This window comes from Argopecten irradians, chromosome 15 (genome assembly GCF_041381155.1).
Source record: "Argopecten irradians isolate NY chromosome 15, Ai_NY, whole genome shotgun sequence".
Lineage (NCBI taxonomy): Eukaryota > Metazoa > Mollusca > Bivalvia > Pectinida > Pectinidae > Argopecten > Argopecten irradians.
In genome coordinates this window covers 8,372,105-8,386,944 of record NC_091148.1, presented here as the reverse complement: position 1 = coordinate 8,386,944, position 14,840 = coordinate 8,372,105, and the positions used below count along the sequence as shown (strand labels likewise).

The 14,840-nt window shown below is 34.9% G+C and overlaps 1 protein-coding gene and 1 pseudogene across 1 annotated transcript in view; one reads left to right on the top strand and one right to left on the bottom strand.

Moving 5' to 3' along the window:
- Positions 1-14,840, bottom strand: part of LOC138309693 (tetratricopeptide repeat protein 38-like) — a 63,146-nt gene that overhangs the window by 24,861 nt on the left and 23,445 nt on the right. Inside the window, exons 9-12 of the mRNA XM_069250912.1 lie at positions 14,000-14,059; positions 13,279-13,317; positions 12,338-12,419; positions 11,275-11,440 (exon numbers count right to left, since the gene is read on the bottom strand). Coding sequence (XP_069107013.1) covers positions 11,275-11,440; positions 12,338-12,419; positions 13,279-13,317; positions 14,000-14,059 — 347 coding nt within the window. The remainder of the gene's footprint in view (positions 1-11,274; positions 11,441-12,337; positions 12,420-13,278; positions 13,318-13,999; positions 14,060-14,840) is intronic.
- On the top strand, positions 1,471-6,609 carry LOC138308407 (uncharacterized; annotated as a pseudogene).

Sequence of the window (14,840 nt, the reverse complement as noted above, 5' to 3'; positions counted from 1 at the left end):
ATCGGGATTGAAAAAAAAAATTCTGTAAAAATATAATATCGCTTTACTTTTTCGTGCAGATAGACAAATCAACAACATCGGTGAAGGGGTCTTATAAATTGAGTTCACAAAAACAGTGCATTTCTTTACATTTTAAATGTTTATGTCAATAACCTTTCCTAGCATTTATTTTCTCAGAAGAAAAAAACCAGGAATATAACACCCCTATTATTAAAGTGAATAGTCGGGCAAAGAAAACCAGTCTAAATGCGTTCATTGGCCTTCCAAAAGTTCTCACATATTAATACGACGGTCAAGTTCTGCTTAGTTTCCCAGTTCTGACCATTAAAGTAAAGAAAAGTTGAAAGCATTGAAAGCGAGGCTGCGTGGAAATGTAACCACGGACATAGTGAGCCGGGAGGACGTTTTAGAATTTCCATACTTTAAATTAATTTCTTCGTACGCAGACAGATTTTGACGAGAGATTTTATTTTTCCATTTCATAAGAAATTATACTGGATACATTCACACCATTTTTACCGACTTAAGCCATCCTTGCCCGACTGTTCACTTTAAGCTGTCTACTACATGTGGAAACATGAAAAACATGCTGCTACAGTGTATTAATACTTTCAAATATGTTATAAGTAAAAAAAAAGTTCTTTTTCCCAAAACCGAACCCGGCATAAAATCAGTGACAAACTATTCATAAAAAATGCACTATCATAATATTTCAATAAAACACAAAAAGTAGTATTATGATATAAACTATTGTTTCAATTGATGAATTCAAAGTCGCGAAATGTATAACTTCATATTGACGTTCATTAAGATGTATTGCAAAATAGAATAAATATTGCTATATATTGGGGCGAACTATCTTCTTATGAGGGACATGTCAAAAGAATATTTCTGTGCAAAAACATTTTGGGCGAACTGTCTTTTTAGTTTAAGTGGAAAATCGCCATAAGGCATGTGGACTAAGTTCAAGTCATATGTGTACTTTTGGCCAAAGCATTTTTTTTCTGGAAACTCCGACTGGCAAACTGGCAACAATTATTTAAGCACAAAAAATAAAGCAAACATTTTCTAAATGCAAAAGAAAATATAACGCCAAACAATTCGATAATACTGTAACCCAACTAATTTTCGCGTGCGAGTAAAGGATTTTTCGAGCGATTTAAAATCTCAAAAATAAATCCCCACGAAACTGTTCCAAATACAGGTAGAGCGGAACACCAGAATTCTAGATTGCGAAATTAAATATCTGCGAAAACGTCCTTAGGTATAAAACGCGGAATGAATCAGGTTGGTTTACAGTAAGGGAAATTGAATTGTCGTAGTCGGGATTAAATGAACGAGAACTATTTAATCAGTCAGATTTTGTTATCATTCATTCGACATACTGTGAACAATAACCGTTATCAGGAGACTATATTAAAGTGCTAAATTATCGAAGAATGGCGAAGTTATCAAAGTCGGCTACAGTATGAGGTTTTATTATGGTAAGAGTGTTTATCAAAGTTTAAGGCCAAGCCTATGTCAGTATTGGGAAAATGCACCATGTACTAACGAAGTGTTACATGGTTCATATAACGCGACAAATAATGGGTCAGGAAATTTGAAGGAAAATAGAGAAATTTTGTTTTACGTATATTGAATAATAAACAACGTTTTCTGTTAAATAGGTCACCAACTTCAATATATCAATATATTTCTTTCTAAAATCAAGTATATCCTTATCTTTCATCTGATAATTAACAAAGAAAACTTTACCTCGGCCTTACCAAAGGAAATAACTCATTTATGTTATTACTTGTTACAAGCGGATTACAATAAGGAGTATTTTGTTTTCGTTTTATAGGATACTGAATATGACATCGGTAAGTTATATTAAAATTTATTAATTAGATCAGTAAAAGAAGATATAACAATATTTTAATGCTAAGGGTGAATGACTTTGAATATATGTGAGTGCGATTGAAGAATTTAATTTAAGAATTTTGTGATATTAATCATTCTTTTATAGATGAAAAATGCTTTTAGTATTTTGACTATGAACATTTGAATATGTTTTTATCTTCTTGTATCTATTGTGCATATATTTCAAAAGAAGGGTTAGTAAGTGAAAAATCCCATTTCAAATATCGTCCCATACTAATTTTGTGACGTCATACTTTCAAGTCTTTGTATATTAGAGATCTAGATTCATTTTGGTAATTAATTATAATAAATATTTGTTCCCTAATGACTTTGTGTGAACAAAGTGTGTTGTTTTCTTTGGGGAAAATAACGCTACAATACTGTGCAACCGGCAAGTGCACATAACTGCAACAATTCATTTCAACAAAATTTCATTTCAGTAATGAATGCCTATATAAGTTCTCTCCAAGAATTGCAATATTCAAATAGAATATACATATACCTGAAGTGATTGTACACATTTTATAAAACTTTTCACTGATTGTAATTCACTTTGATTCTAGTTTAAATTAAGTTAAATTTGCGTTGGTAGAAGCGAAGTAGTGTATGACATTAGATAAAGATTCAGGGCAAGTATCAGTTATATTCAGGATGTGAATGTGGCCAATATCTGTACCCCCACCTACCCGCGCGCGAAAAAAAAATAAAATAAAAAATAAAAATAAAAATAAAAACAATCATGCTCTGAAATTGAATTGTGTATATCTTCTTTCAAATGAAGACGTCAGTTAACAATGGAAGTACGATTTCAACAAGCCCGACGACTGCTCATCCATTTAGAGTTCCTCCGAGAGTCGCTACGCCATCTACTTCCGTTTTTGACGGAGAAGGAGGGAAGACAATTCTAGCCCTGATCGTTCTGGTCTTCGTAATCCTGTTCATCCTCATCGCTGTGATATGTCTGGGGATATGGATGTATAATAAAATGTACAAGTAAGTATAAACACAAATGAAAATCGTGTTTTTGTCTTTGTATGATTATTGGATATTTTTTCTAGTAATGGTAAAAACATGACATATATTCAATATGCTGTTTCAATAAATATACAGTTTAACATGGTTATAACGAATCTCTAGGGACCAAATAAGTACTTCGTTGTAAGCTTAGGTCGTAAAATATATAATATAGACATCTTAAAGGAACATTGCCGGGAAATGAAAATAACCACGTTATAAGTATGAATTCGTTGAAAGCATGGTCGTTTTAAGTGTAGAGAGACTTAATATCCACAGTAATTAACAGAATAAATGTGATCGGATTTCGTTTGACAGTTAGTTGGTTGAATATCCTGCTTAACGTCCTATGATCAGCTAAGATCATTTATGGGAGGATTCTCCTGTATGAAATGTGTTGCGGATGTGAGTGTCTGTTTTGGGAGGCTGTGGCATATAAGTGTTGTGTTTCCTTTTAATAAGGGAAATCTTTCATTTTTGTTGTACTATCTCACTTTAAACTGACAACGGGCAAAGTCGCTCGGGTCTCTTTTTGTTGAGCAATACTACCACCTTGATATACTAGGGTATGACCTTCCTCACCTTTGTTATCATGCAATGGAACATCAGGAACAATTCTAACGCTCTTCCTGTAGATCAGTTCATGAATGGCCCCTAAAATCGGTTGTAATTTTTTGCTTTATACATTGTTTCGTTAAACAGATATCATAATGTATTGTTTTGCTTAAATAGGAAAGCGATCGAAAAGCAAGAAATATATGAGAGGTCGAAAACGAAAACAGTTGCTACGCAAACAAGATTGACGGGCAAGTATTTAAGGAATGATTAATAGACAAAATTATAAATAGTCTAAAATATAGTGTATGAAAGTATTTAAGGGTCAATGACTGAGCCCATGTAAATAACATAATCCCTCCGAACGAATTGCAGTTAGCCATTATTTAAGTACCCGGCAATATTGGCATCATGTCATGCCAATGTGGTTCTTCCCTAACAATAGAATCTCTGCGTGATATGATAACATATATGTACCCTGATAATGGTTTTCCTTTCAAATTTGTAGTTATTGAATCAATGTCAGTGCAAATTGTAAAAAATCCCATCCATGTTTTTGTTTCAAAGAAGATTAAATGTCATGGGTGTTGCTTCAAAATGAGATACGCATAAAATCAAAACATTTAAGGGCCACTACCTTTAATTTCCGAAACGGCTTTTTGATTTTTAAAATGGCAATGTAAAACGAGTCCCGCCGTCGTCCTAATAACCGCATATTAGTTGATTATCACTACGACAGACGGCAAAATAGCGAAATGAATTTGTGTGGTGTTGTAACCTAATCTTAGGCCATTTTTATAAATTTTCTTATGTTAATATTGTTTTTTATTATAAACTTTTAGTTTTCGGTTTCGGAAAGGTACTTTGCCTTTAAAGGCCCACTACCTTTCCGAAACAAATTTTCTATTTTCTTAAAAAACAACAATAACATCAGAAAATGTGCATCGATTGCCTAAGATGAAGTTACAAAATCAAATGAATGCAAGATTTCCTCTGTAATCTAGGCTAAAAGTGAAGATTAATTTCGCTGTTTTGCCGCCTGGCGCAGCCATTTTCAACTTCCGCGCGGTATCTAGGACGACGGCTGGAAACATGAGGTGACCCGCGTTATGAAAATTAAGATTTTAATTATCTTAATTACTTTTTTCAGAAGATGATGATGAGTGTAGTATTAATGGAAAGTTTATTACTTTACTTTATTTAAACAAGAGATCCCAGAGGGATCTTGGCGCCCACCAAAGAAAGATCTATGTCTGACAATGGAAAGAGGGGTCTTTTCCCTGCTTTTCAAACTTTTTCAAACACATGACATATAAAATTTGAGACAGATCGCTATAGTACTTTCTAAAAAAATAGTGGTAACAAACTTCAACAATGAAATCTAAGATGGCGGCCGGTTGGCCATCTTGTTTACCGATCAGACCCGAAAGGCATTATGCATCAGTCCTAAAAGGTACTATGCACAACTAGGGTACAAGGGGAACCTACACATAAAATTTGAGAAAGATCCCTTCAGTACTTTCTGAGAAATAGCCGTAACAAACTTTAACAATCAAAATCCAATATGGCCGTCGGTCGGCCATCTTGTTTACCGATCGGTCCCAATTAACAATATGCACAACTAGGGTCCTTGGGGAACCTTCATATGAAATTTGTAAACGATACCTTCAGTACTTTTTGAGAAATAGCGGTAACAAACTTTAACTATCAAAATCCAAGCCATCTTGTTGACCGATCGGTTCCAAAATGCAATATGCACAACTAGGGCCCTAGAGAAACCTATATATGAGAAGATCCCTTCAGTACTTTTTGAGTAATAGCGGTAACAAACTTTAACTGTCAAAATCCAAGATGGCCACCTGTCGGCCATCTTGTTAACCAATCGGTCCCAAAATGTAATATGCACAACTAGGGTCCTAGGGGAACCTGTATATGAAATTTGAGAAAGATCCCTTCAGCACTTTTTGAGAAATAGCGGTAACAAACTTTAACTATCAAAATCCAAGATGGCCACCTGTCGGCCATCTTGTTGACCGATCGGTCCCAAAATGCAATATGCACAACTAGAGTCCTAGGGAAACCTGTACATAAAATTTGAGAAAGATCCCTTCAGCACTTTTTGAGAAATAGCGGTAACAAACTTTAACTATCAAAATCCAAGATGGCCACCTGTCGGCCATCTTGTTGACCGATCGGTCCCAAAATGCAATATGCACAACAAGGGTCCTAGGGGAACCTACATATGAAATTTGAGAAAGATCCCTTCAGTACTTTCTGAGTAATAGCGGTAACAAACTTTAACTGTCAAAATCCAAGATGGCCGCCTGTCGGCCATCTTGTTGACCGATCGGTCCCAAAATGCAATATGCACAACTAGGGCCCTAGGGGAACCTATATATGAAATTTGAGAAAGATCCCTGCAGTACTTTTTGAGAAATAGCGGTAACAAACTTTAACTATCAAAATCCAAGATGGCTGCCTGTCGGCCATCTTGTTGACCGATCAGTCCCAAAATGCAATATGCACAACTAGAGTCCTAGGGAAACCTGTACATAAAATTTGAGAAAGATCCCTCCAGCACTTTTTGAATAATAGCGGTAACAATCTTTAACTATCAAAATCCAAGATGGCCGCCTGTTGACCGATCGGTCCCAAAATGCAATATGCACAACTAGAGTCCTAGGGGAACCTACATATGAAATTTGAGAAAGATCCCTTCAGCACTTTCTGAGAATTAGCGGTAACAAGAATTGTTAACGGACGGACGGACGGACGGAAAGGACGGACGGACGGAAGGACGGACGGACGGACGACGGACCACGGACGAAAGGCGATTTGAATAGCCCACCATCTGATGATGGTGGGCTAAAAATTAAAAGCCGTTTCGGAAAGGTAATGGGCCTTTAAGGTAATATTTTTTTTTATTTTTGAGGTCGACATATGGAGGAATACATAAGGAGAATGGACACTGTGTACATGTCGACATACAAAGGGACACAACTCCCAGGAAAATTGGATTTACCCGCAAGGTGGCACCAAAAGGATCCTTCCGAGTATACAGAACCTTGGCCGAAATATTACCATACTGACCAACCGAACTATATCACGAAAGTCGACTGAGTCAATAAAACAAAAGTATTTGTAATAACGTTGACTAAGCTATTTAAAACAGAATTAAATAATTTTTTATCAAAACATACGTGTACTTTAGCAAGTGCCAATAATATACATGCACTACACGTTTCTGAGTTATTCATAGTTATTCTATGTCTCGTCAGTGATGTTAGGGACACCATACAGCTGTTTGTCCATATAGGACTCGTCAGTGATGTTAGTTAGGGACACCATACAGCTGTTTTATCCTTCTAGGACTCGTCAGTGATGTTAGTTAGGGACACCATACAGCTGTTTTGTCCTTCTAGAACTCGTCAGTGATGTTAGGGACACCATACAGCTGTTTGTTCATCTAGGACTCGTCAGTAATATTAGGGACACCATACAGCTGTTTGTCCCTCTAGGACTCGTCAGTGATGTTACAGACACCTTAGAGCTGTTCCGTCCTTCTAGGACTCGTCAGTGATGTTAGGTACACCATACAGCTGTTTTGTCCTTCTAGAACTCGTCAGTGATGTTAGGGACATTATATAGCTTTTTTGTCCTTCTAGAACTCGTCAGTGATGTTAGGGACATTATATAGCGGTTTTGTTAGGGACATTATATAGCTGTTTTGTCCTTCTAGAACTCGTCAGTGATGTTACGGACACCATACAGCTTCTTTGTCCTTCTAGAACTCGCCAGTGATGTTACGGACACCATACAGCTTCTTTGTCCTTCTAGAACTCGTCAGTGATGTTAGGGACATTATATAGCTGTTTCGTTCCATCGAGACGCGTCAGTGATGTTAGGGACACCATACAGTTATTTCTTTCTGTGACACCATAACCTGTTATATCCTTCTATGTCCCGGCAGTGATGTTAGGGACACCATACAGTTATTTCTTTCTGTGACACCACAACCTGTTATATCCTTCTATGTCCCGGCAGTGATGTTAGGGACACCATACAGTTATTTCTTTCTGTGACACCACAACCTGTTATATCCTTCTATGTCCCGGCAGTGATGTTAGGGAGGGCATCATAATAATGCTGTTTTGTCCTTCTATTTATGTGTATTTGTAGATAAGGTTTGACTAATGTGTGTAATAAATTAACACGAAAGAAAGCAACAAGTTATAATTGAGCAGTATATTTATCATAATCAGGAAATTGCAATTATTTCAATGAGGAGGTAAGCTGTATATTACAAGAAAATACATATTATAATACGTATGTACATGAAAGCATCAATTTGAAATAAGCACCAGATGCCAAGAACTAATTAAACAACACAAAAAAAAAATCCCCACTAAAATGGCAATTCATTGGCAACATATCAGCTTGATTATTAAATATACAAAATGTAGCCGAATAAGACTAAAGTACTATTAAGAAATATTGTAAAACATACTAAACTCTGTTGAATCTAAAGGTAGAAAAGTTCGTAACGAAATGGTTCATGCGTCAGTCACCTCCCTAACGGAGCGCAGGCTGGCGGAGATTAGAGAACTAAGGAAAGAGAACCGGTCTATTCCTCAGATATTTTTTATATTGATTGTCTTCATGTTAATTTAATTCTACTAAGAGAAAAGTTCTATTTAAGGTCTTTTTCGAAACGACTTTTCCGTTTTTGAATGGGTTGAACAAAGTATATTTCAAAACAACAGAAATTTATAAATAGTTAACAGGGTACAATTATTACATTACGTAAATAATGATATAAAAATAGTTTTCTTTGCTGAAAATTGTATGCAACAATCAGAATACGTAATATCAACTTAAAACATATTCTCAAAAAAATCAAACGCTCCAGCTAAAAGGAACAATATACACATGTCATATAACGTATTGATACATTAATGAAATAAATTGATTACAACCATTAATAAACTGTGTTAAATGACAATCACAATCGATACCTACCCACAAGGGTGATAACTCTGTAATATGCAAAGATAAAATATAAAGCACTTTACATCTGTCCTGTATGATAAGGTGTCACCTACCGACATGTTCGGCAATGATATTTCAGATAACAAATAAGAGTAACAAAATCATTGCATTTGCAATTCAAATGGAGTAAAAATGTCCTTCATAGAAGTGGAAAAAGTCGTAAGTGTTAGAGAGTCCGCATAATGTCCAATTATTTAAACGACATGAGAAACCAAAAGTTTCTCCATTAGACGATCCGTCATTGGTGAGTTCTCCTTGAACGCTTTCCTCTCAACCAGTAAGTGTCTGAAACGGAAGATAGTTCTTATTTCAGAATATAATTATCAAAGATAGTATACCGCCGAAAATTGGTATTTTTTATCTATAGAAACAGGAGCAAGTGAATTAGTATTTTTCTTCCGTAACAAAAATTACTGACTTTAAAACTTTTACAATCATAGTTTGAGATTATATTTTACTTCTTAATATAATGGATTAAAGTATTAAATATAATTAATCGCAGCCTGTGATACTATGCCCTAAACGGAATGAATTAAGTAATGATTGTGCAACAACAGCTTTTTCAAACAAGAGCCCCAAGGGCATTATTAACGGTCATCTGACGACCTTTAAAACAGTCCAATGGGAAAAGAATTAGATGTAATGTCATGGGGGACATCTTGGATTGATCAAAATAATAAAATACTATAACTTTATCGAAATTTTATCTGTTCTGTTTTTTTTCATTTATGAGTAGATTCTAAAACATGATTTTTCAAAATGAAACGAAATATTACCTTCCGACATTTTTATGTTCTTCTTTGTTAGACTTCAAAGCAGAGTCGATCAGTAGAAGGTCGAAAATATCTCGCTGTAATAAAGGTATAAATTAATTACAACAAGCTACAAAGAGTATAACATTTCATCTACACCTCATATATCACAGAAGATGAAACTAGACCACAAAACAAATTTAGTTGTGACGCATTGTTATCTTTTGTTTGGCCAACAAGCTTGCCGATTTATTCGTGTAAGACATCATAATACTTGATGTTCAGTTCTTTCGGTCTATTAAAAAATAACCTCAAATTTCAAACAAATATTATTGAATGTAATAAATGAATTCAAATTATAACACGAGCTTAAAACGTTTCATATGATATCATGACTACGTCATTTTAAACGGAGGAAGCCAATATATGTTTTCTAGCAATCACAGTATGTAAACAAGAGACGTTTGACAATGTTATATGTAGGTAACATGCTCTTACCTGGGCGTTGCTGCCTCCAATTTTGACGACTTCGTGCCGGAGAGGATAAGAAAGATCGACAGCTCTACTATAATCACCCTCGTCATGTGCCTGTATAGCCTCACAAAGGGGGAGGACGATTTGCTCAGAAATCCCTTTACTGTATCCATGCCCATTGCTATATAACATAAACTCCATTTTCAGATTCAGTGAACCAATTTTCTTTCTTGGCTGCTAAGTTTCGCGAATTCAAAACAAGTGCGAGGAGATGAACTTTCGCGGATTTCAAAACTAAATGATATATACATTTATGGAGATAAACTTTCGCGAGTTAACTTGAATCACGAAATCCACAAAATTATCTCACACCAGAAAGTGCTTTTTTGTTATAACGGAATGAATATTAAAGGTAGATTTCGCCCAACCAAATAAATATTTTTTGTGAAATGCGATAAGCGGAAGAAAAGATGAAAAAACATATTAATATATCTCAATTTAATTTCTTTATGTGTTTGAGATTGAACAAATGTGTCTTGAAAACATTTATTACGGGTCCGTCAGACAAAATAATATGCAAATGAAGCTGCGATGGATTGCGTTGTCAAAGTTTGGCGCATGCGCATTGTCACGCACTAAAAGTAAACAAAATGGCTGAACGAAAGTGTGTGAGATGAAAAAAAATATCTGAATCGGCAACAAAGTGGAGGAAATTATAATGGATTCTGTAGCACCCTAGGATATCTATAGGGATTTAAATTCAGAGATGGCATGTAGCAATAGAAGAAACAGAAGCCACATCTCAAGCGGAACTTGCCGGGATCTGTTGGGACTCGTGTAACGGCATTGCACGTGGCGAGTTAAATTTCAACACATGTGCCAGCGCACAAACAGCCGCAGACTAACTACATGTATATTTGGTGTACAAAGTTAGCGAGCGTATGTAAGTAACATGAAGTGTTTTAGATTATATGATATGTATAAACAGTCCCTCGCACTTCGATTTTTTGTTGTTGTTTTTTAACTAAACATGCCGTGGCAAGACTGTCACTTCTATCTGACATTTTGTTGCACGCTTCCGTTTGTTGCTGTGGCCTCGTTTTGGAAAAAATACGTCATGTTCTATGTAAAGCTTGAATTCGCTCTATTTTTAGAGAAGTATTCTCCTGGTCAAGCTAGGCAACTGACCACCCATATTGTTCGCTGTATGCTTTGAAAATGATCTGAAGATTATATCTATGTATAGGATAAATTTCAATTTCGTAGTCTTTATATTTCATTGGGCGAAACCTACCTTTAACCCCAGAAATGGTGTATAAGTAAAATTGTACTGCAAAAAAACCCTTTAAAATGACAGATTGTTAATAGTAATTTCACCGTCGTGTTTTGTTTTGTATCTAGTTTAAAAATCAAATATATTGTGGTCTATCAATAAATAGAGTCAGATCATAAACCGCTTCGCCGTTAATTCAGGGTGCAAATTGGTTTTTAGTTTATATGCTAATAGACTAAATTCTTGAAAAAATACCTGACTGACTCCCTGAAAGTATTCATGAAAGTTGTTGTTGCCTCCTTATCTTTGGCTCCGAGACACGTCATCAGTAAGTGTGGGTCGATATATAGGTTGCTGTGATTTTTGAAACTTCCATCCATAATCTCAAAAACACTCTTCCATCTCTCTCCAACTGGGCAATCTATTATCACAATACTGTACGTGTACTTAAATGAGAGCACTCAAATTTAAGCGATCTGATGAAATATTGACATATTAGCGCCATCTGACAGTTATTGACATATTAGCGCCATCTGACAGTTATTGACATATTAGCGCCATCTGACAGTTATTGACATATTATCGCCATCTGACAGTTATTGACATATTAGCGCCATCTGACAGTTATTGACATATTATTGCCATCTGACAGTTATTGACATATTAGCGCCATCTGACAGTTATTGACATATTAGCGCCATTTGACAGTTATTGACATATTAGCGCCATCTGACAGTTATTGACATATTAGCGCCATCTGAGTTATTGACATATTAGCGCCATCTGACAGTTATTGGCATATTAGCGCCATCTGCCAATCGCTCAACATACAGAACATCACCTCGGACAAAAGTTAGCATTGCACTTGAAGTAGTGTAATGACATGGGCGCTAAAACGCTAAAATCATTGCATAGCTAACATTTGTAGATGTGAAGTATATGTGAATAGGCTCGAAAGGTCTACTATATTTTTTAAGCAAAACGTGAAAGTTTAACAACAAAATCATTACAACGCTAACATTTGTACATGTGAAGCATATGGAAATATGCTTGAAAGGTCTACTATATTCTCGTAGTGAAAAACGTCATAGTTTAACAATTATTATGTTTTGGGTTTCAACAAATTCTGGGACCATGCAATATGTTAGACGAATTAAGGTTAAACTTTTCCAGCCCAAACCGTCAGTGTAACGAATTTACCGTTTCGCCGGAGTCCGTTAATTTAGTCAATACTCAAATATAGTCCCCGATATCTCCGACTATCGGCGTCCGGATTATCTTATTGTACACAGTCATGAGTTTTAAAACTAGTACTTACTTTCCAGTTCTAGTCTGTACAACAGAGAACTACAATCCACCATATGCCCGGGAGATTTGGAATCTTTATATCTTTTCACAAGCTGAAATGAACGACATATTACAGTCGAGCCACCCGTTCACGAAGACTGGCACGTAACAATGATTTTCAATAATATAAATACATTATCTGCCTACGGTTGCTACATATATGTCGGAACGGACAGAAAAAGTAAGATTGCATGGGAACTAAATAGTATTGCGTGAATTATTCTTTTTATATTGCGTGAATTATTCTTTTTATTTTATTTGTTTCCACGTAATATAATGTCGTTCACACGCAAACATATTTCGTTTCCTTGCATTTTATTAAAATAACTATTGACATTTTCAAGCCATGGTATCATCCAGGAAATTGTTATTTGTCACTTGCTAGTGAAACCGTAGAGTTATGTCGTATACATCTCCGTCTGTTCATCCGTTTATCCGCGTGATTGTCAGCGCACTAACGACTCATGGATCATACCAAACTTCACGTACACACACACGCTCACGCCGTTATAAAGATCAATGTATATATCTTACACATTTTATAGGCTAATATATATCAATTTAGGAGTAAGGTCACTGCTTCCATAATAATACAAATTAAGGATATCTAAAATTCATGATATTCATGGCGACTTCATTTCCCGTATTGATTTTTCACTGCAATTTTTTGACTACATTCAGTCGCAAGCAAAGTAAGTAAGTTTACAGTCATCAAAAGGCTATTTTAATGTAGAAACACTTAATAAATAGGTGAAAAGAAAATGCTTACTTTCTAAGATTTCAACTAATATTTCACAAATATTTTTTTAAAATGTGGATATGAAAATCATTCTTCGTTAATTATTAAAATCAAAACTTTTGATTCATGAAATAATTTCAGATATGAATAGAAAAAACCAATGATTGACTTACCTCGTTGTCGAATATATTAAGAGCTTCTTCGTAAGTGCCCTAAAATGAAAGTAACAACTGTACCATTATATTTGATATGTTCGAGTTGACGTATTGTGTCTGGATTATTGTCAGGTCATCCGCGATACTCCAGTGGTTACTATCACTGTCGTTATATTCAACTCTAGAGTATGTCATTGGAAATTGAAGGCTCCTGTGAGCACAGATGAGCAGGTAGCTTGGCCTTTTGATGTTCATAAAAATAATTGAATAACAGTTCATTGTGGTGGACTGCATGGCTTTGAATGTGAGCGTAACGGTCTCTGTTATCTTAAAAGCAAGCCACTGCAAGTGATTGGCCATTTTTTTCTTCTTACCTAAACTGCATTCAGTTTTACTGTGACACAGTCCAGGGGTGGATGTAACTACAGTGATAGTATCGAGGGTATTGTCATGAAGATATATGTTATGTATGCCAGACTTTGAGGTGGTGAGAAAAGCAACCAATTTGAAAGAAAAAACATTCTGAAAATCAATTTCTTTTCACGGCTTTTATGGTTTTATTCTTCAGTTGTATTTAAAACATTTCACTGTGATTTTTTTTCGCGATTTTATTTCTGCCTGCAAATTATGCAAAAGTTAATCGCACTCAAAAACAAATTGGTTTACAATAATTATCAGAGGTTAGTCTAACACCATAAAACCCTCTTATTTGTAGTACTAAAACATAAAATCGACTTACCTTCTCTACGTAGTATAAACTGTTGTGCCAGTACATGTGACAAGCCAGTTTATCACATACCTACAAAGAAAATATGAGATTTATAGCAAAACTCTTTTCTTAAAACATATCTATATTATCCCATTTGCACGACTTTATGCTTTATGGAACATCAAACCAATTAAGTATCTAAAAAAAAAAACAAAAACAAAAAAACAGAATCGATTGAACATATAATTTCGTTCAGATTGACGATACTATTGAAGGATTATTTTCCCGTTTTCGTTAATACATACTTCAAAAATCTTGAACAGGTGAACAATGGCAAAGTTTTAGCCTGTTTATCAACTTATTTTTCACATTACACGTCAAAAAAACAACAGCTTTCTGTCTCAACGTCGATTAGATTACATATATCTAAATATCATATATTATAGTATTATAGGTATATAATCGAACAACAAGCAAAAAGAAACTTTGGGGGGGGGGGGAGGGGGGACGAAAAACTATATATATAATTACAAGTAATTGTAATGCACACTAAAATGATGTAAGGGTTATATAAATCGAAGAAAAGTATAACAAATTATAACATAGAATTTGCTTAATCATTTAATTTTTTACGATAATCTATTTGTGGTTGAGTTTTACTTTTCTATATTTATCGTTGAGTTTTATTTTTCTATATTTGTCATTGAGTTTTATTTTTCTATATTTGTCGTTGAGTTTTATTTTTCTATGTTCGTTGAGGTTTGTTTTTTATAATTTGTCGTTGATTCTTATTTTTCAATACATACATATCTAGGTAGAAGGAATAAGTTATTAAATTTGTTCCCTAAATTATAGCGTGAATGATTCTAAT